This window comes from Crotalus tigris, unplaced genomic scaffold (assembly GCF_016545835.1).
Source record: "Crotalus tigris isolate CLP2741 ecotype Arizona unplaced genomic scaffold, ASM1654583v1 scf7180000023720.1715460, whole genome shotgun sequence".
NCBI lineage: Eukaryota > Metazoa > Chordata > Lepidosauria > Squamata > Viperidae > Crotalus > Crotalus tigris.
The window spans coordinates 1,168,237-1,190,603 of record NW_024100139.1 but is presented as its reverse complement, the minus strand read 5'-3'; the positions used below and the strand labels follow the sequence as shown (position 1 = coordinate 1,190,603).

At 47.5% G+C, this 22,367-nt stretch overlaps 2 protein-coding genes across 3 annotated transcripts in view; both read right to left on the bottom strand.

Annotated features, from left to right (window-relative positions):
- Positions 1-268, bottom strand: part of SPECC1L (sperm antigen with calponin homology and coiled-coil domains 1 like) — a 54,324-nt gene extending 54,056 nt beyond the window's left edge. The window contains exon 1 of one of the 2 annotated variants that reach the window (XM_039321067.1): positions 126-268. The gene's annotated coding sequence lies outside the window, so the exon portion shown is untranslated. The remainder of the gene's footprint in view (positions 1-125) is intronic. The other variant, XM_039321066.1, reaches the window with a different exon arrangement.
- A 3,519-nt stretch (positions 269-3,787) lies between these two features.
- BCR (BCR activator of RhoGEF and GTPase) overlaps positions 3,788-22,367 on the bottom strand; it is a 68,906-nt gene continuing 50,326 nt past the window's right edge. Inside the window, exons 11-23 of the mRNA XM_039321078.1 lie at positions 22,216-22,335; positions 20,523-20,598; positions 19,971-20,075; positions 19,324-19,398; positions 18,811-18,908; positions 17,786-17,908; positions 15,920-15,979; positions 14,900-15,009; positions 13,456-13,595; positions 12,779-12,913; positions 12,156-12,261; positions 9,892-10,054; positions 3,788-7,810 (exon numbers count right to left, since the gene is read on the bottom strand). Of these exons, the coding sequence (XP_039177012.1) occupies positions 7,721-7,810; positions 9,892-10,054; positions 12,156-12,261; positions 12,779-12,913; positions 13,456-13,595; positions 14,900-15,009; positions 15,920-15,979; positions 17,786-17,908; positions 18,811-18,908; positions 19,324-19,398; positions 19,971-20,075; positions 20,523-20,598; positions 22,216-22,335 (1,401 nt within the window). The 3' untranslated portion in view covers positions 3,788-7,720. The remainder of the gene's footprint in view (positions 7,811-9,891; positions 10,055-12,155; positions 12,262-12,778; positions 12,914-13,455; positions 13,596-14,899; positions 15,010-15,919; positions 15,980-17,785; positions 17,909-18,810; positions 18,909-19,323; positions 19,399-19,970; positions 20,076-20,522; positions 20,599-22,215; positions 22,336-22,367) is intronic.

Below are 22,367 nucleotides of genomic sequence, written 5' to 3'. Positions count from 1 at the left end.
CGGCAGCTCCTCCGCGGACTGGCCGGGCCCACCGGCCCCGCCGCCGAGCTCCCCGGGCCCCAAAGGCCGAGCGTGCCAACGGGCGGCGCGGCGGGCAGGCGCCTGGGCCGCCGCCCCGGCCTTACCTGAAGCGCCGCTGCCTCCTTCGGCGGAGGGCGACCGGGCGGGCGGGCGCGGCGCTTCTCCTTCGGTCCCTCGGCGCGCTGGGCGCCACTGCGCAGGCGCCGACGGGGTCGCAACTGCACGCCCCGCCCCCAAACCTGGCGAGGGGAGGGCGCACGCGCATAGGGAGGGGCGGGGCCAGTCAGCTGCTGCTCCTCCCGTCTTTCCCCCTCCCTCCCTTTTCCTCCCTGTCCACGGCGCCTCTTTCCACCCGCGGCCCCGCAGAGGGAACTTGCCTCCCCGGGGCACAGAAGGCCCTGGCTCCTGGCGCCCTCCCGAGTGGGAGCCTCCAGCCAGGCGGGTTGGGCTGGCTGGTCGCGGAGGGCTGCGCCGGGAATTCTTGCTGGCTTCGGTGGCCCTTCCGGACCATCTCGACCCTTGGCGGCCTCTGGCAAGCACGGGAGCACCGCCGGCGCTTCCAGGACCGCCTGGAATCTGAGAAAATGGGTGGTCTTCCTTTTGAGGTGGCTCCAAGGGAAGCCCAGGCAGCGACTCCCCTCTGGACGCCAGCGGGATTTTGAGGGCCAGGAGATGGAAGCAGGAAATGCCACTTTGAGTGACAACCCAATTCAGTTGGGGGGAGGAGAGGGAAACGTGAAGCTGCCCCCCCACACACATGCACGCTCGGGTATGGATAGCACTTAGCCCTTAGACTTATATACCGCTTCACTATGCTTGACAGCCCTCTCTAAGCTGTTTACAGAGTCCGCCTCTTGCCCCCAACAATCTGGGTCCTCATTTTACCGACCTCGGAAAGGATGGAAGGCTGAGTCAGCCGGGAGCTGGTCAGGATCAAACTGCTGGCAGTGGCCAAAATTCGCCTTCAATGCTGCGGTCTAACCATTGTGCCACTATGGCGTGTATGGATTTGCTCTCTTATTACCAGGTTGTGATAGGAAAGCTGCACATACAACACATCCTGGTGGTGTAAGCCCTCCACTGTTTGGGGAGCTTCCGGAGAGGCTCTGTTAAGCTTCCAGGTGCCTTGGGTGGAATATGAACACGCGCACCTGTCAGCATCTCACTCTTTTCCTTTAGGAGTTGCCCAAGCCAAGGGAAACACACATTTGAGGCCAGGAGGTGCTTCAGGGCAGGTATCAGCACACATGGCTGGTGCGTCACCTCAGACCCATTTTGTTAGAATCAGGCAGCTTTCTTTAAGGAGATCTTTGGCAGACGGTTTTCTGGCCTCCCTGGAGATGGGCCTCAGGTAGGGATCCTCAGAAGCATCCTTGGAGACAAATGCCAGCTTTTTCAATACCGGATCCTCACTTCCAAGAGATTCTTATGAACGGCACATACAATTCACAGCATCTTCCTATTAGGGCCACTTCAGTTGCTGCTTCAAGTCAGAACAGCCTTAGAATGCCTGACCTGGAAAGTAGCAGCCATAGTCTCCACAGGTGGGGTTGGAAACGGGCATTCCCAGACAAGCTTCCTGCTTCCTCCCTCCCTTGTGCCCCCCCATGCCAATTAGAGAGAGGTTGGCACAAAGGACCCAAGATTTACCCAAGTAGAACAGAAGAATTGGGAGCCACTTGGTCTCTTCTCAACAGTCCCACCAGGAGTACAAAGCTTCATGGAACATGCTGTGCTGATGGAGCAAAGCTCGCACTATTGAGACTCGAGACTCAACTGAAGCCTTCCCCGGAAAGAAGGACCACCTCCATACCCTCTGAGCCTGTTACTCCCTGGAAGACCTTTGTAGGGCGTCTACATGCCACTCTTTGTAGCAAACCATCAGCTTCTGACTTAGGCTCTTGAGAAAAGGAATTTCCAACAGGATTAGGTCTCAAGGTGCCTGCTAACTTCTATCACTACTCAACTTGCCATAGAAATAGGGGGAAGGAGTAGGAAGCGTGGGAGGAAACGGGAGTCTAAGAAGCCGTTTACGACCTTGAGAACCTACAAGAATGCCAAGGTCACTAACACAGGTGTCTGACGGACAAGTGGATTGTTCCCATAACAAACCAAAGATGTATGATTGGGCAGAGCTGGTTTTGCTTCTTCAGCTCTGAGATATATATTCAATAAAGTTTATCTTTTCTGGCACTTCAAAGCCTTGAAGATTCCTTAATTTTGTGTTTGCTAGTCAGATGGCTGACATTAGGGTGTTTTCCAGTGTAACACACACACACACACACACATAGAGTTTTGGAATGTCCACTCCACAATGCCCTGCTTCGTTCTGCCAGTGTTTCTCAACCTTGTGAACTTTGTGTTGATTTTCACAATATATGCCAGACACTGTCCATCTTTCCAGCTTGCTCAAAAAGGATCAGGCCATAATGGGTTAAAGTTTTAGGCAAGTGAAATGCAAGAATAAATCACCCAGCCTGGATTTGTAAACTATTAATTTTACACTGAAGTGCTTTAGGGCTTGTATAGCTTCCTAGGTATGTGGGGGTGAAAGAGGAATTGCTGGCAGGCCCCCCTTCTCTCTGGTCAGTTGGGGAAGAGAATTCCTCTGCAGAAAACAGCACGGTTGCGTTTGCCACATTAGTGCCTTAAGAAAGTGTTGGGTGTGCATGAATGCAGTTGGAATTTTAAGATCCTATTAGTGCTGCCTTAGGGACTGAATCCCTCTAGGAAATTCAGTCACAAGATTTGTCCTACTTCCTCTAAAAGCTGTGCTTACAAGACACATTGATAATATGACTTACACAATTGACAGTGTTCCAGGTTTACAACAGCTAACTACACGGGCTGGATTCAGGGGTAAGATTGTGCATCAACCATAGAGGGTTATACGGTCAGTATAATTATTTCAAGAGTTGTTTTCATCTCATGAATGGACTTGTGGAACCTCAGTGACTCTAGGATGCTGTGATATTCCCAAAGTGACACTGTTGTCTTTTTTCTCCTTTTATGCATAAACAGTAATCATACATATATATTGAAATTATAAATGAAAAAGGCGCCAGGCTTTGAACTACCAAGTTAGCAATGGACAAATCCTGAACAGGATTCGCACCTCGTACGACTTCTGCTGGGAGTCTCTGTATAAATGGGGCATAGCATCCTCCCCTCCCTGTGACTGTGGGCTCCCAAGTCAAACACAGTTGACCGGCTGTAAATTGAGGGCATATACTGCTCCAGTATCTGATTTTTAAAAATATATAAATGCTGCACTTCAATGGTTAGATGGCCTAGAGACATTAGTATTTGAACATAGATCTTTTAACATTTATTTTTTATTGTGTTTTATTAATCTAGGTTGCTAGTTCATGTATGTTATGCCATATGCTAAATAAATAAATTGAAACTAGTGAATAAGACTTATCTGATGGACATTTGAATGGTGGCTAAGCTTTCATGTGATGACCAGGCTTTGAGGACAATTAGATTGCCTAATTGTAGTCCATTCCTATAGAATGCAGTAGAAGCTCCTGGTGTGGAAAGAAGCTTCTGCCTGACAACTGTGACCTTCAAAACTACAGGTAGATCCTTGATCAGTAGAATAGAATCTGAATACCAAAAGGTTTGCACAAACAGGATGAGGGGACAAAACTTACAGGGAAAGGACAATCAAAGCTGTGTAAAATTGGTTCTTGACTTTTATCATTTCATCGTTAAAGACATGGGAGGGGGAGGGTTTTGTAACTGGCTGTCTTTGGACAACACATTTAATGTTAATTTAATTGTGGTTTATTCAAACCAGTTTCCTAGGTTTACATAACACACTGAACCACAAACTAATCCCATTGGCTGGATTGGCACAAAATTGCATCATCTGCAACATCTTCCAGGTGTTGGGGCTGTATCTCCAGCAGGAAGTCATTCAGCAACAGCCAGAGGTTGTGCGTTGTTCATTCATGTAAGATTAAAGCATAAGTCAGCTATTTTGCAATTCAGTGTTTTGTACAAATACAGCCACTGGCTGTTTTAAAGTAAAGCGGGGTCAAGGAAAATTATTCTTGGAGCCACTTCACAAAGAAAAATAGAAAAATAGAAGGGATTGGAAGAACTTGAGGGATTTGATGTTGCTACTTCTTGGAAAGAAAATGAGCTCAGTTCCATTTGAGGCATTCATTTCTGAAGCACAAGATTATCACTTTTCAGAAAAGCATAGGTTTATAATTAAAACTGAAATTAATGCTTAAATTATACAATCTCTTCCATACCTACATGCCTGCATGTAAAATTTGCCTGGATATCAAAGCAATCCTCTTGCAGATCACCAACACACACTGTCTCCCTTTTATCTAGGTCAGTGGTGGCGAACCTATGGCACGCGTTCCAGAGGCGGCACACAGAGCCCTCTCTGTGGGCATGTGTGCTATGCCCCGGAGATGGCGAGGGAATGGCCCCCGCTGCCCTGGCCCCACCCACCCAGTCTGCCATGTCCACCGCAACCATGCCCACTTGGCACCCGGTGATAAATAAGTGGGTTTTGGGTTGCAGTTTGGGCACTGGGTCTCTAAAAGGTTCGCCATCACTGATCTAGGTTCATCAACTCAATACTAGCAGAATTATATATAAATAAAAAATGCCAGAAAGGGCAGACAAGCAGAATGGATTGGTCCATTTCCCTCGGTGGGATGGCTTTGCCAATTCCTGCAGCTCTGAATATGCAATAACAATGCAAGGAGGAAACTGCAGTCATTCAGCAATCGTGCTGCTTAAAGCACGGGTGTCAAACTCGCCACATCACGTGACGTGTCGCAACATATTGCGACTCTTTGCATTTCCTGCAATGGGGTGGGCGCAGCTTCGGTATGATGGGGCCGGCAGTTTGATACCCTTGGCTTAAAGGAATCAATAAAAATAAATAAATAAAAGCCCTTAAAACTTTAATTTTCAAGACATGCCTCAAGTTCACAAAACAACACTGTGGCCTTCCTTAAACCTGTTATGACTCTTAAGTGACTCGAGTGAGCTTTATTAATGCTCCCAATCTCTACAACCCCATTAGGCCAGCTGTTAATTTGATACTACTGGACCTTGTAAGGAGGACAGGAGAACCTACAATACTTGTTTGAGGATTCAGAACAGAGAGAAAGGTATATTCCTTCCATTGTAGTCCAAATACTTCTTTGGGACTCTAGGGAATTTGGGGAGGATTCCCCTTTATTCTGTGGGTGAATAGCTGATGCTTAACCTTGAGCAAGGTTGAGCAGAAAAGGGTAACACTGCAGGCAAGGTGTAGGAAACTCCTGGGCCAACATGTGGCCTTGAATCATCCTTTTCTCTGCTAGATGACAACTGGGGATCCTTCAGTTCTGATGAACCAACCTGGTATATAAATACTTTATGTCCTCACAACCTTTCCTCTGTCTCTTCATAATGGAATAACCTACAACAGTTGCCTTAGAACAGGGGTGTTCAAACCTGGCCCTTTTATGACTTGTGGACTTCAACTCCCAGAATGCCTCAGTCAGACACGCTGGCTGAGGAATTCTGGGAGTTGAAGTCCACAAGTCATAAAAGGGCCAAGTTTGAAGACCCCTGCCTTAGAAGAATAAATATATGGCTGGTTGATGGAATGAAGAAGCTTCAGTCTAGACTTTCGTTATAGGGCTATTGAATATTTGCTGCCTCAAATAATAGTAATAATATGATCACATTTAGCTTCATTTTTAAAAAAACCTTACATAAATGACTCTCCTATTTAGAACTCTTAATTCACTGAGGTGCCTTCTGTGGATGAACCTTCTTCTTCAACTGACACAGATAGATGCTGCTTTTTGACCCTGGAGGTGACTCAAAGCCACAGACAGCTTGATCCTCCATGTCTGAAAGCCCCTTTCTGTGGTAGAAAGTTGGGAGAAAAAACTCCAGTTTTAACAAAGGATGACTAAGGAACAAATATATGGGCATGTCTGCAAAAGGCCTATGTATTTCATCTTCATAAACCTAGGTACATCACCATCCAAACTAGGACATCAGAACAGAGTTCTAACTTCTACACTTCTGGGAGGAAAAAGCAATATGGAATCCTTATTTAAATATTTTCTGGTATGAGAAATGCTGTGAGAGTCAGACACCACAAGCTGGCCACTCCCGTGATGGGTTATTTCCCAGTGTTAAGATAGCTGAATTTTAACTCAAGGATCAGAGCAGCTATGGAGGCTCATGCTTCTGTAGTGATTTTTAGCCCCCTTTAACAAGCAGAATGCCGTTACTTGCCCAAAGTATGGGAAACCGTGGGGAAAGCTTCTCAGTCCCTATTCATAACGTCTCTGAACAAAATCAGAATTTCAGTTTAGCTTCCTGGTCTCTCACCAGTTAGTCAGAGTTGAACGTTTTAGCCTTCCAAGCCACTTCTGAACATCCCGGTAAAAGTGGCTTTGAATTAACAGGATAAAACTTATGTGGTATGATTGTATGGGACAGATAAGGACATTTTTTCTGTCCATATGAAACATAAAGAGAGATCCCTTCCTATGCAAGAACTCTGGGCTTAATCCCTGTTTCTGACTGCCAGTGCTGCTTATTTTCCAGCATTACAATTCACAAACGATCCCTGTTCAATCTTAAAACAAACTGTTGGAATTTCTGAAAAATATAAAATGCTCCCTCAATCATCATTGTACAAGTTATTAAAACATCTTATCAAAACATTTCTCTTTCCCAGCAAAAACAGGGTGGCAGTGAAAAAAATATTTTCCATAAGCAAAGTCTTTCCAAAGTCCCAACCAAGAAAGAGCAGAGAGGCCCAATCCTGCCCTCCCAATTCCCGCCAGCGGATCAGAGGAATGTTTAGCTGCTTGGGGGGGGGGGAGGCCGGCTTGGGGCCAACTGCGGAGAAACCCACCATAGACCTTTATGTTGCTGCAGTCGGGGAGAAAACTGGGCATGAGGTCCTTGTTTATGAAAGGGGCGATTTTGCAGATTATCTTCTCTGGTCTTTAGAATGCCTGAAGACCCCCTCAACTTCTCCACACACCTCCCATTTTTGGGGGTCCACAGAAAAAGGAGAAGGCCTTAAGAGCTGGCCATCACCCCCTTCTCTTCCAGTCTCCGGCCTTTGTTCTCTAAGCGATTAGATGGTGCATCTTCGGTAAAACCTTCCACCAAAAGAAAGTCAAAGGAAAAAAGGCAAGGAAAAGCTTTTTTAAAAAAATGTCCTGATTGTGCATGAAGCTCCTAATTTACTTATTTATTAAAAAGAAACTTGTTTAAATCGAGGTTTAAATTTGCAAGTAGTGGCCATGATGCGTGAACATCCTTGCGGCACTCCATGAGAATCCACAACAGTGGCCATAAAAGGAAAAACCTTCTGCTCTTCAAAGGTGCCCAAGAAGAAAAGACTCCCAGAGCTTCCCAAACGTAACATGGATTCCACTGCAACGGAATCCTCCCAGGAATTCCTTCGGGCACATTCCTTCCCAAGACAGTTTGCTTTCCTCCGTTCTTTTCCTGATCTGGTGAAAGGAATCTTCCTCTGAAGAAAATCAGCTTCCTCCGAGGGCTTCTGGGTCAGCAGAGGGAGGGGGAGGGAGGGGGCCTTCCTCCCCTCCTGAAGGATACGGAAAGGCTGGAACGCCAGAGGGGCAGATGGAGCAAATACCGCCAGCCTCCTCCTCTTCCTCCTCCTCCTCGGCTGAGCTGGCTTCTACACCTCAGTGGAGAAGAGGATGCTCTGCCTCTTGCTGTCCGGAGTGGGAATCGTCTCCAGTTGCAGGAAATAGAGGAGAACCTGAACCTGGAATGCAGATAAGAGGAGGGGGACAGATCAATGGGGAGGGGGCAACTGCAATGGCAGGCAGGGCCAGGAGAGCCCAGCGGTTCTCCAGTTCATCAGGCATTCAAAAGCCTGGACAACTTGCAAGGACAACTTGACTGGCTTTCATGGACACGTAGCCCTCGACTTACGGCCACCATTGGAACCAGAATTTCTGTTGCTAAGCAAGGCAGTGAAGGGACTCACACCTGATGTTACAACTTCTAATTCAAAGGGTTCACATAAACGGCACCATCCAACAGGCCCTGGATTACTCTGCCACATCTGGCATAGCAAGGAAATAAGATCAACTGTTTAATTCAGAAGGTTAATAGTTCCACAGTTCAAAGCAACTGGAACTGGTCCATCTCGATGAATAGGATTCAAAATCAAATCCAAGTAATTGATCCTCTGCCTGCTTAACAAACAGCTTGTCCAGGGCTTGAGGACCAAGGCCACGGGAACAGCCAAGTCCCGGACTTTGCTCTAAGAGCGCTCCTGTGGTCTCAACTCCTGCACAAGCTGTTTGGCAAATGTACCATCAGAGCCCTTCAAGATTTACAACCTCCTGACAAGCAAACTCCTTGGTAAGGAGCATTTCTTTGCTACCATCTTACTTTCTCTAGTTTCAATATTCTTTTTCCCCTCTTTTTGGACATTTACAGTACTTTTCAGTTATTTCCCTCCCTGAAAAAAACCTCTTCTGAATTCTTCTGAGAAAGGAATGAAACAAATGAACCTTATCAAGTCTTTTTGGCTGCTTCATTGGAAATTAGGCCCAGAAGGGTATCCGTTTTCAAATCTTCTTTGATCAGCCTGTTATTGGATGGCTGTGGGCAAGTTGTGCTCTCTTCTCCTGAACCGCCTTTCCCCTTTCTAAGCTCCTTGTAAGAAGGGGGGATATACAGTGGCTGGACATAAAAGGGCTCTGTCGCTGAGATCTCCTGTCATGACAGGGTTAACTTTGCCTGCTTCCCCAGGTGGGATTATGGTAATCAGCTAGAGAGGGATGATCTAAACCAGGGGTGTCAAACTGACACATCCCATGGGCCGGATGTGTCATGTGGAAGCCCCGCCCACCCCATTGCTGGCAACGCAAAGCAGTCCCGGTACATTGCGCAACATCATATGACGTCGCACGTTTGACATGTCTGATCTAAACCCTTTCCTGCCAATATGGCTTAGGGCAGTGGTTCTCCACCTGTGGGTCGGGACCCCATTTGGGGTCGAACGACCATTTCACGGGGGTCGCCAAACAAAGCAGTCCGCCATTTTTTTTCCCCTTTTCCTTAGCTGTGCTACTCCCTTTTATTCTATTGGCTTTCAAAAGCCAATAGGAATTGTCCAGGCTGTCTCTGCCCTGCTGAGCCCCCAAAAGTCCCATTCTGCAAACGGTCCTGCAAGTTGTCTGCAGCGAAGGAGAGCTGTCTGGAAGTTTCCACCCCTCCCTTCCACCCCTTCCCTCCCACCCCTAAAAATGTAAGTAAAAGAGGGCCAGGGGTTGGAGGTGGGAGACTGGCAGGCGCAGGGAGGGTTGCTGGTGCGCGTGGGGCCTGGCGGGTGCCTTACCTCCCTTGGGCTGGGCCAGCCGGTGGCCCAGCCGGTGGTCGGCCTGCACCGTCGCTGCCCCTTGCCAGCTACGCCTCGGCCGGCGCAGGGGACGGCACCACGCATGTGCGGCGCTCCCAGGCAGGGAAAGTCCTTGACCTATGACCGGTTGGGTAGTCCTTGACTTACGACCGGTTGGGTAGTCCTCGACTTATGACCAGTTGGGGTCGTGGCATTAAAAAGGTTGAGAACCACCGGCTTAGGGGCTCTTCCCTCATTTTCCCTTCAATCTAAATGGGTCCTAAGAGAAGCCTGGACCCTGTGAAACCCTGAGTTTTGTTGATCAGAGGACCACAGCAAACATTCAAGGATCAAAGCTTGAATGATCTCAATCATTGAAGACGCATGGACTTCAATTCCACATGCTGTCTGGGGGAATTCTGGGAGCTGAAGTTCACACATCTTCAAGCTGTCAAGCTGAGAAACACTGCCTTAGACTTTCCATTTGCCTTTACCTGGGACATGACTTCGAGTGACCAGCTGTCAGTCAAGGCGATGGGTTGCATTGGATTGGCAGGAATTTTGCTGTCCTTTTCTGACGGTCTGAGTAACGTTGGTCCAAAAACGGTGGCCAGGTTGTGAAGTGACATCTTGTTGATGTTCTCCTTTTCAGCAACTCTGAAACAATAGACAGGATAGGTGTAGAAAAGAAAGTAAGTTATGATCTAACACAGTTGTATTCAAACTAGGGTAATTACTCCCAAGGGGTGCCATCTGGGCATATCCTGGAGACAATGGAGCAATTTGTAATGATTTATTGCTGAATCACAGTCCAGTTTTGGACACCGGTATAAAATTAGAAAGTCTGGTTGTTTGTGAGGGTGAAAATATGACTCACAATTGGGAAAAAAAGGATAATTGGCCGAGGCAGTTTAAGAAACTCTATCCTAACTTATACATCTTGTCAGATCAGGACCAAATGGAAAACAGTGGTCTTGAACAGACAGGTTAGAGATCGGACGAGACTGTCCAATGCTGCTGGTCCAGGCAGGGAATCGGTGTATCAATGCCTCTCCACTTCCCTCAGGGAGGCTCTGACCCTACCCTGCAATTCTTTTTTTTTTTATTGAAAATTTTTAAAATTTTACAAAAAGAAAAAAATTCCCCTCCCCAAACCCTCCCAACCCACCCCTACCCTCCCCCAACCTTCCCAGAGCTGAATACAAGCTTAGTTAAAATTTAAAAGAAAAAATTTTAAACACCATAAACAATTAATTAGAATAATTAAACAAATTATAAAATACTTTAAGACCCATATATAAAAAGCAAAAAAAAAAATTATGATTACAATCATTAAACAAATTATAAAATACTCTAAACATTTTCTAATGTCATACTTATATTATTTAAAATTTATCCATCATTCTTTATAAACTCCCTCAAAAACACACATGTAAACATTACTTATAACATTTAAATTCCCTTATACATATTTAAAGCAAAATGTTCCTTTAAATACTCCTTAGATATCTAAACATACACTACCTATCTAATATTTTCATTCAATCTCCATAATATCATGCTTATATTATATAAAATCTAATCTCTCCCTCTTTCTTTATCCTCAAACACAAAAATAAACATATAAACGTTAGTTATACCATTAAAACAAGGTACTCTTTTGAATACTCCTTAAATTGCTAAACTTAAACTTCTTATCTAAAATTTTCATTCGATCTCCATAATCTTCTCTCCTCTTTACCAATAACCAATTCCATCCACAGTGAACTGTAACCTATCAGTAACCTAAAAACAATCTGTACATTCTTTATCAATCTCTCTTATCCATAAACCTCGAGGGAAGTGCTTGGAAATCTGCCCTTAAAGGTTGCTCCAAAAAGTTTATAAATCTTGCTTCTCCCGCAGACTCAGGAACCAATACTTGTGAGGCTTCCTTAACCTCCTTCTTCTGTTGCTCCTTTTCTTTACGTTTATGCGTTACACGCCTACCCTGCAATTCTTAAAGCCCATCCTAAGCCCGAGCACTAAGAGCAAAGAGACCTGCCCACCTGGCACTCTCCTAACCGCAGCCAACCCCAAAGAAGAAAAGACACTGTGGAAAACCTCACAAGATCCAGCTCTCCCTAAGATGCTTAACTTATTTAACAAATAAGTAAACAAAATCCAGTTGGGGCAGAGGGAAAAGGAAGAAAACAATATCCAAACACAAAACCCCACTCAGCAAGATGGGTAGATTTGGGGAAGGAAGGCTGCTCTGCCAAGGATGCCCTGCCCTGCCCTGCCAGCCTGCCCTCTGCCCTTATTTTCTTCCGCGCTCTCGGATCCCCAGAGGCTTCTCCCTGGAAGGAAAGGGGAGAGACTGAAGGGAGGTGAGGAGAGGGGAACTCTTTCAGGATGGACAGATTTTGCAGCCTGAGGTGAAGGACCAAAAATCAGAGGTTATCAAACTAGTATGTTTTTTTTAAAAAACCAACAAACAGGGGGGTTGGACGAGCAGCCCTTAAGCGCCTCCAGTACTTCTGCCAGTAGATGCTTGAGTGACAGGCTTCAGCTCCTGCTGGTCTGCTCCTGCAGGACCAGGCAGGGCTCAGGTGGGGACAGGCTCCGGCCCACGAAGTGGGGACCATCCAGAGACCTTGCAGGCCACGCAAGAACCACGGCGCCACTTCTTTTTACAAAAGGTCGCGTTGATTGATGTTCCGGAGCGTCCTTCACCACAATGGCTGGGAAGGCTGGAGAAAAAGAGCCTCGGCCTTACCTTTTCAAATGATCCAGGAGAAAGAGGAAGGTGACCAGGTTGGGCTCCGGGAGCGAAAGCAGCAAGTTCAGCATGCAGCTTTCTTTTGCGACGGGGTCAGAGAGCGCTAGCAGCAGCAGAGGAGAAGGAGGAGAAAAGTTTTACAAACTGTGCACAGGATTTATAAGTGCAGATACAGCTAAGAATGTTTATCCTGCCTCAGTTGAGTAGTGAGGTAAGGTAAAATAGGAGAGTAAAGGAGGTATTACTGTCTCCTTAATTTTATCGCAGACAGTAGTCCCTCTGGCTAGTAGTGCCTGGCAGCCTAGTTGTGGGCGTTAGGTAAGTGCGGGAGAGTGAGAGTGAGTGAGTGAGTGAGTGAGTGAGAGAGAGAGCAAATAGATATACTTTATAATCAGTAAAAGTTTGCCATTATTTTTTAAATTCACTAGGTTTCCATGTATTCTAAAGAAACGTTCAAGCTTCAGTGTTCAGTTGTAAGGGATCTGAGTGTGGCTATTTTCCAGGGCCGTGAGTGTGTGACCGTGAGCTGAACGTGACAGCAGCCTCTTCGCACTGCTAAGTGACCACAAAGTAGCACAGCACAATTCTTCATCTTAAACCTGCGTAACGCCATTACGTACCGATGCCTTCAGCAAAGTTGGGGTAGAGTTCGTCTGTGAAGAGAGGCTCTGGCAGCTCCCTAAAGTAGAGTTTGAGTGTTCCCGCAATCGCGTTCACGTCCATCTCGCTCATCATGACGGAGACGTCTTTGTTATCTGCAAGAAGGAAAAAAAGTCCTTTACTCAGGCAGGATTATCACATGCTCCAGCTGAGAAAACTGTCATAACTGCAGGAATTTTCCAAGTCTGTGAGAAATATATTCTGTGGATTTACACACCCTTCCCTCTTTTGTGCAACTGTTAAGAACCAATCAACTCCACGATTATGAAATTGTGATTGCCAGAGATTGTGAATGCTTCCAAATCGTAATTTGTTTCATCCAATGGCTTCCACATCTGGTTTAACGGCAAGGCCTGATGTGTGGTAACTTGGCATGATGACAAAGAATAAACTGAGCAGCAGCACCATCGGATGGATTGTGCATCCCAGCAGAAGTAACAATGAAAGAGGACTACCAATATGGAAAGTATCTCAGGTTTTGACATTGCCCAGCAGAGAACAACATACGATGGACAGATGGACCGTCTCCTCTTCTGGTCCCATTCTCGTGACTGACCGTCGCAACAGGCTGCCCTAGAGAAACCACTGAACTGATTTCCTCTTAACAGAATAGGAAACGTCCCAAGTAAATACTCACTGATATCAAAAGCAGCTTTCAGAGCCTGGATATCAGTGGCAACTCCAGAGACCCGGTAAATGCCCACCTCTTCCATGCCCCGACGTTCAATCTCCTCCACACACTGGCGCACGATGTAAGGCACCTTGGATCGCTCCCTCCTAAAGACGGATAAAGTGGTTAGAGGAAGCAGGGGCTGCTTGGGGCAACAGCCTTTTGTTCCACAGGACAGGAGCCATCAGCTCGACCACGTGGTCACCCTGCAGACCCGGAGCAGAATGACTTGTTAATACTGCACTATGGAGAATTGGTGGGAAGAATTTTGCCAAAAGATAAAGCCTAAAACATTTTCTTAATCCCATTAGCAAGCCTGGGGAGAGGAGAAGCCCGCTCTTTTCTGGCCCAGCATAATCAATAAGAGTAAAATACTTTAGTGGATTTGGTGTAGAAGGTCAGGAATCATATTTATTCAGCAACTTTAATACTGTGACTGTTTGGACAGTAAATAAACATACAGATAAAACATCACTTGGTTTATTTGAAATTCTGAATATAAATTTTCTGGAAAGTTTACACCAGCACACAGGACAACCTTCTGTGGATCACAGGCAATTTTCCCATCTTCCCTTTCTGGCCATTTAGTGGCAGAATTTGTTTCGCTAAAGTCTTGAAAGACGGTGAACAAACTGTCTTGAGGCCAGCAGTCCAAAGTACTTAGACCAGTTATTCCACTCTTTAGCCTGCTTTTATTAAAATGTGTATGTGAGAGAAACCCTAAATACCCATCAATTTAGTAATGCTTTCTCAATATTGCTATCACAATGTTTAAGAAGAAAATGGGTATCCTCGGCTAGCAGGGATTCAGCAGGGACACCGAGGGCCTCAGTCCAAGAGTGACGGGGGCAGGACTCTCTTCTGGGAAGGCTGGAAGACTTTTAAGGCTGAAATGAGGACCCAAGGCTGCAAGAGCTAAGATGCCCATTCTCTCCTATCGACCTCTCAAAATCTAAAAGCCTGCAAGGGGAGAGACACGTCTGGCCCCACTCCCTCTGGAGGCCATGAAATGGAAGCTGGCGGGCCCTGTGTCCCCTCAGCACACCCTCTTTGCCCCTCTGACCCCGACTGAGGAAACGGGATCGTTTTCCTACATGGCACTTCCTCACAAAGCTGGTGGGCTGATGTCCTCCCAAAAAGGCCTAGGAGATAAAACTGTGAGGCAACAGGAACTGAGACCTGATCACACTCCTGTAAGGAGGTCAAGGTCCCTCAGGTATTCGGTGGAAAATGGGGAACCACAATTGTCAGGCCCAAAACAGCTCTATGGTGCTCTCTCTAGTCTGCGGACCTTAATTCTTAAGACCAGGAACCGGAAGGCATAAAAGGAATTTCTCTCTCTCTCAGCCCAACTTACTGATCATAACTTAACAATATCCCTACAGCAGATGAGGAGGAGGGAGGAACTCACTTGGTGACAACCCCAATCTTTACTCCAAATACTCCCGTTTGTTTTCGAGACGGCATCCTCTTTAGACTGAACTCTCTGCTTGTGAACTTCACGGAGAGCTTCACTTCGACCTTGGAAAGAGAGAAACCCTCAGTTCCTTGTTCCAGGTTATGCTGGGCTGCCCCAGGGCCGCAGAGGGCCAGCAGCAGAAGGGAGCTTTGGGGAGAGGCCCCTGTGCCCAGGCCAAGGTGGGCTACTCTGCCATTCTTCACCCACCAAGTCAAAAAGGAACAGAAACAGCAAAGCTACAAGGGAAAGGAGCATCTAAGAAAGAAAACTTAACCTATCATCAATTGAGAAGGCTTCTTTTAATTAAAATAAGCAATAGGCCAGAAAATATTTCATAAACGTTCAGTTTTCCTTGTGCCCTGTAGAAACAGCCTTTTTGATGATGGCTTTAGCTCTGATTGCTCATGCTTTGCTTGTTTTCCTTTAGTATGCTTTTCCAGGTATTGTTTGGGCATAGGCTGCTATCCAAATACAAGACCAATTCCTTGTGCAGGAGTTATAATGGAATTGATTGAGTGAAGATGATTCCCTATTACACATCATTAATTTAAGTGTAAGGAATTAGATGGCTGATTGCTTCTTTTCAGCAAAGATAACAGATTTAATTCTGATAAGAAGCATCATAAGCCAGGTGTGTAAACATGATCGCATGACCAGGGACAGCTGGAAATGAGGAATCTGCACCAGAGAAATTGTTTGAGTTTGTAAACCTAATCCCAAAGATGCTTTTTTCCAAAAGGCAACTGGACTTTCTTGGGTTTTTTCCCTCTGAAAACGTTTCACTTCACATCCAAGAAGCTTCTTCAGTTCTTCAGAACTGAGGAAGCTTCTTGGATGAGAAGTGAAATGTTTTCAAAGAAAAAAAACCCCAAGAAAGTCCAGTTGCCTTTTGGCAAAAAGCACCTTTGGGACAAGCATGACCTGGATGACGGAGAATCTCCCTAAGCCTGTAGCCCTAATGCTCTGCCTTACCCCGTTCATGAAGATGACGGTGCGTTGCCAGTCTTTCTCTTGCAAGCTTTGGGGATCCAGCTGAAAAACACATTGATCCGGCATTCAACTCCTCCGCTCAACAGGTCAATCAGAGACTTTGCCATTATTTTATCTGACAAATCAAGATCAGCTGAAAAAGAATCCTACCCAGTTTTCTTGTAAGGCAGAAAGTTCATAGCTCTGCACAGCATAACATAAATTAGAAAACACTCATTTTTATGCTTTGGATTATTGCTCATTTCCATCCCAGGAAAAAGCTAAGATGTTTTAGATATGCACAGATTTATTGTGAACGCCAAACTCAGCTCCATCTTCTTTTTTCCTGATTTTGCCACCGGAGCCACGTAGAATTTCTGGCAGTTTCTTCCCAGCAGAGTCTCCCTTGCCTGAGCCTGGATTGTTATATGTGATCGGAGACAATGACAACTCTTGAGGGATCCGGAGCCAGTAGGGTGGGATAGTATCAGCCTTCCAAGATGGACCAGACAGGAACCACAGCCAGATCAGCTAAGTCTACTTTATGGTACGGCTGCATTAACAGACTCTCTCTGGAGTACAAAGAAATGAGGGAGGGTCCCTTCTGAGCCTCTTGTCCTCCCCTCTACCCAGCTGCAGGTGATGCAGTCTCTTATCTGACCATTCCCTGGGCAGCATCTGGCACCACCACAAGGTCTTTCCCACACACTACTACAAGTAGTGGACATCAATAGGTGCTCAACAGCCGGCTTGGATGCACGGGGCCTGCTTTTTGGAGAGTCCAGATGCTACAACCCTTAAGGAACTGGGCGCCTTTCTCTGCCCAGATCGGACCAGCTGCTTCCCCTGTCTCTGTTGTGATGATGTTTCCTGCTGCAATTTTGCAGACTTCCCACTTGAAGGCCCGATGCACAAACTCACCAGAGGCCTTCTCCCTGCATCACATCCCACGGCACTGCCTGGGCCCCAGACCTTTAGCAGTGCCCCAAAGGATGGGCAGATGCAACCTCCAAGGAGGGGAGACCAGCAGGGGCTGAACGAGAGGCAGCTAAGGAGGGACCAGTTTCCCAGGCACGGGGGGGGGGCAGGGGGGGACTTAAAAACTGTGCTCCAGTTATTCTCACAATGCATTAAATGCTGAATGTGCAAATCCTACTACAATCAACAACCGTCAAAAAGCCACCTTGCCCAAGAGGGAAGCCTGCATTCCTCGTACGGAAGGAAGGGGAAAAGAGAAGTTTTCAGAGAAATTCTGGAAGGAAGGCCAGTTAAGAGTGACCCCTTTGATTTACACAATCCCAAAGCACACACTTTCAACCGAGGTGGTGAATAGGAAACAAACAATGGCGACATAAGCCAAAAGAGTACAGACAGTCTTGACTTAGGACTCGCTGCTTGGTGACTGAAGTTATGGTGGAACCTACAAACAGTACTTCTGATCCAGATTTGAAGTTATGCCAGCCTCCCTCCCTCCCTCCCTCCCTCCCATGGACATGTAATCCCATGTGGGGTGCCATTGGCAGCGTCCAGTGCTCACAGGACCATGATTTATGAGGCTTTTCATTCAAACAGGCATTCGCTTCTGGCTTCTGGCAAAAAACGCCCATCTGCTTAACAACTGTGGCATTCACACAATGACTGGCAACAACCAGGGTGATCTGCTTAATGGCAGCTGTCAAAAAGTGTTGCAAAATCTGGTTGGTCATGTGAGGAGCCACTTAAAAATTGCCACAACTTCTGGGCTCAATTGCTGTCATAAGACAAGGACTCCCTGTATATGCAATTTCATTCCAGGCTAAGTGGAAATTAAATATGCCCATCCCTTATTGGCCAAGGTCAACCCCCCCAACCCAGGGCAGCCCCCCCCACCTGGATTTGGCCTTTGCCCACAATGCGGTCCGTGGTCTCGCCATCTTCTTTGCTCTTGTGGTAGCTCTTCTCGTAGCACAGGATCCGCAGCGTCTGGGATCCCTCCAGCTCGATCTCAAACTCCTGCGGGAGAGAAGGGCAGCGCCAGGGGTGTTTCAGAAGATCCCCAAATGACCCTCAGGACCACAAAGGTCAGAGCTTTGGGCAGGAGAGAAAAGAACAGCCGAGGAGTCTCCTTCAAAGCATCTGTGAGGTCAAATTGGGGTATTTTGCCCATTCTTCATGGCTTTCTTTCCAAGATTCACCACTGAATCCAAAGTCAGCGCAGCTCCTTCCTCGCTAGGAGCCCCAGGGAACCTGCGACTGAGCGTGCTACGTCTCCCAACCAGCCAACACAGCTCCAAAACAGCCCTTTTTCTGAGCAAGATGCAGAAGTCAGTTACTCGCTTTTAGGGCTGGCTAGGAAATGCATTTTGTTAAGTCACGATAAAAATGGTTGGGGAAAAATAAAATTATAATGCAAACTTAGAAAAGAAGAACCATTTTGACAGGAGCACAATATACAAACTAAGCCAGAGGTGGGTAAAATAAAGGGTTTTTAAAGGTATATCACCCAATTGTGGCACATTTTATTCACCTATTTAATTCATATTTATACCAGCTTATTTATTGTCTTGAAATTGTTTTCCCCACCTCCCAACTCAATATTGGGTTGGATCTAATCCAATAACTAGATCCATTTATTCTAAAGAGTAACTGATCTGTAAACCAGCCTTCCCAGTTTTCCTTACAAAACCAAAATTTTATGCCTTAGCGTGCAAATGCCTCTCATGCCGCAATGCTCCCCATTTGGAGGAAGGCAGATGCCCTCCTTTTCTCCCTCCAAGGGAGGATTTTTTAGGTCTATCTGAACCCTAAAACACCCCCCCCAGCCAGGGCACAAGGCAAGAAGGAAGTGCCTGAAAGCTCAGCTGCTTAGATGCATAGCCCCCCCCCCCCCATACACACACACTGTTTCCACCTACCTCATTCCAGTTGGGCTCTGCGGTGTCTCTGTAAACCCTCGTTTTGGCCTTGTTCACAAAGTACCCGAAGGAATCCACTTCAAGGGTGCAGTACAAGCCTGGGGGGGGGAAGCGGGGGGGGGGGAGACAGAAACCACCACTCAGGTAAGGATCCCCCGGGGCTGCAGGGAGTCCTCTACCTACCCGCTAGGCCAGGGGTAGGCAACCTTGGCTCTTTTATGACCCGTGGACTTCAACTCCCAGAATGCTGGCTCAGGAATTCTGGGAGTTGAAGTCCATGAGTCATAAAAGAGCCCAGGTTGCCTACCCCTGCCCTAGGCCACGCTGGGCAACCTTTGGATCAGGAGAGCACCTCGCTCCTCAGCCACGTTCCACGGCTTTCTTGCGCTGAGCCCCCCTGCTGGTCAGGCCTTTCATTCAGGCCTAATGCTAAGCCCCGAAGAGGGCCCTCCGTCCCACTCTGCCTGGCGGCTGTTCTGCCCCTCTACACACCTGCCGGGCACCTCCACTCACTTGAGCTCTGCTTGAAGCCAGTGGCGGAATGGACAATCACGTTCAGGAACCCACAGAGGCCGGAGGGTTCGTCATCTGTGTCAGAAACAAACAAGGAGATAATCTGGGCAGCTCCACGGGGCTCCCCAGAGCAAGGCGAAAGTTCTGCATTAGGGAGGAGGAGGAGATTTGAACATTCAGAGCACCCAGGTTTGGTAACCCTGAGGTTGTTGCTTGAGAAACCTAAGCAGCCTCAATTTAGCTCTATAAATTTTAGCGTTCAAATTGCACGAAACAAATCTTTTGGAATCCCTTCCCAAATCCGGAGATCAGGTTACAGGTAGTCCTCAACGTACATTCACAATTGGGATCGGAACTCCCACCACTAAGTGAGGTGGCATAAGAGAATCAAATTCAATTTTATGACTTTTTTTGCTGTCCGTTATGTGAATCACCATGCATGTTAAGTGAATCCGGCTCTCCCCATTGACTTCGCTTGTTGGGAGTCAGCTGGGAAGATCACAAACGGCAATCCCCCCCCTCACTTCGTGCTCCAACCGTCACAGCAGGGGCTGGGCAGAAAGGACCTCGGCTCCGTTCAGCCGTGGACGAAGCAGGGAGATTAGTGCAAGGGAGGGCTGTGGGGCTGCTCCTTCTCGCACACTCACCTTCTTTGTTAATTGTGAGGGGAATGTGATGCACCGTCTGAAGCTTCACACAAGAATTTGTTAGCATCTGGAGTTCCACCGATGTCAGCGAAAAGCTTTTGAAGCCTGCAGTTCAGAGGAGATTGACATGTTTGGGGCACGGGAGACTCCTTTGCTCCTCCAGACTTGGAAGCGGGAAATGACCATCCTGGGCTTTGGGAACTGCTGCCGGGAAGATCTTGGACACCCTCCACCTTTCCATCCGGCCCAGGGCACAAGGCGCCTTCTCTCACAGCAAGCAGCTTGGCCCTCCCCAGGACCCCTTTAGCAAAGAGCCCGGCATGGTGGAGGGACATGGAGCTAGACGCCCACCCTGGCTCAGTGGAAGGAGAAGCGCCAGAAGAGACTTCTGCGGCCAGCAGGGACCACATGCAAGACAAGCCCCACATCTACCTTCGCCCTCCCCAACCCATGCAGGGAACTAGGCCGTGATGCACCTCTCTGGGCAGCCTTGGCGCACCCCAAATGCCACTTGGCCAACCCACAGGGAGAAGATTCTGCCGGGGCACGTACATTTCTTCTGCTGCTCTCGGACGATCTCTCGCCATTCAGCCCGTTCGTAATCCGAGGAGATGAGGAAGGTGTAGCTCTAAGGGGGCAGAAGCAGCAGGTTGCAACCCAGAGAAACCACAATTCCAAAGTTATATGTTTTCATCCAGCAATTCTGCATGTCCAAAATCTACTCTAGAGTTTCCTGCCTGATAACTCAGCCTATGTTGCTTCGACTTTACTGAAATAATTAAAATACGATGTATAACGCCTGGGTCACTAGACTAGATGCATAAACTTTATTATATACTCCACTATGCAAAACTATACCACAAACAATAATTAAAGAGTATTAAATAATAGCCACAAAGCATACAAAGTAAGAAAGAAAGTGAGATGTAAAAGGGCTTCTTTGGGGCTCTGTTTCATATACTTTTTGGCAAATCCTCCACCCAGAAGTTTTGCAATTGACTCATTAGCATATTCATTCAGGTAATATAGCAGGTCTTTGACTTACAACCAAAAGTGGGCCCAGAATTTCGGCTGCTGATTAAGTGGCAGCGGAACCTTTTTTGTTAGGCTCATCACTGCAGTTCTTAAGTGAATCACATGGTTAAGAAAATCCAGCTGCCCCCGTTGACTTTGGGGAGACACGACTGGGAGGGGGGCCAATGTCTTTCGTGTGACCCGGGGCTGCTGCGACCGTCGCAAATATGTGCCCGTTGCCCAAAGCCTGAATTTTGGTCACATGACAGCGGGAAGAATGGGGAAATTATAAGGGTGAGGACCGGCCGTAAGTCATTGTTTTCAGTGCCATTGGGATTTATGAATGGAGGTTAAACAAATTGTTGTAAGTCAAGGACTGCCTCTATAAACTAGAAAGAACTGCAAAAGAGAGCACTGTCAAGCAGGCGGATCTCTTGACCAGCAACCACAAGGACTCAGACACACACACCCCTCCCTCCGAGGGTGCTCAGGCGGAGCAGTCTGGTGCTGCAGCACCGAAGCCGAGCTGAAATGTGGCCCTGCTTCGGAGAGGTGAGTTGCAGGCGCATCTCCTCCTGGATGTGGGACTTCGAGGCTGGAGACCTTCAGCCACTCTGGCCGGGCAGACTGGACATGGGATGGGTAGAGGCTGCCCGGAAGGCTAAAGCCGAGTGGGAACAAGGTAGGTGCCAGTCTCTCTGGGCGCTGAGAAGCTCTCGCCTGCTGACATGATTTGCAGAGCCCAGGACCAGGCTTGGCTGCTGCAAGCACCTCTCCTTTTCCCTGAGGGGGGCTGGCTGGAAATCAGGGTTCCACATCTGCTCCCCCCCCCAGTGCCCCTGACAAAGAGGGCTGGTGGACTGATACATGACAGGGGACTCCATGCCATGGACTGTTGAAATGCAAAGCCCTCCTGAGGTGCCCAAGTCAGAAAAACAGCTTCCCCGCCACGTTGAAGGCCGCCTTTCCCGTGCCCGGATCTTAAGCAGGCCGAGGCAGAGAATGTCACCAAGCCCTGGCTGCAGAACCAGGAGGCAGTGACGGCATTTCGAAAGAGAGCTCAGAGAGAAGCCACGTTTGTTGCCCCGGAGCTTGGAAAGGGCTCCTCCACACACCTCCGCAAATAACTCTTTACCTTGGGAAATGGGCACCCGATGGGCTACCCAGGTCCAACTGGAGGGCTCTGAGAGAAACCCAGGAACAGAGCTTAGACACCCAGAAGGCCACTCACTTTGCCATTGCGATTGTGCACTCGGAAGGCCATGTTAGGAGACATCAAGAGAAGCAGGGACTCCTGTTCAGACAGCTTCTTCTTCAACCTCTCCAAGTTCTTGCTTCCCTTGTTAGCTTTCTGAGGAGAGAAGCCCAGACAGAAATTATGTT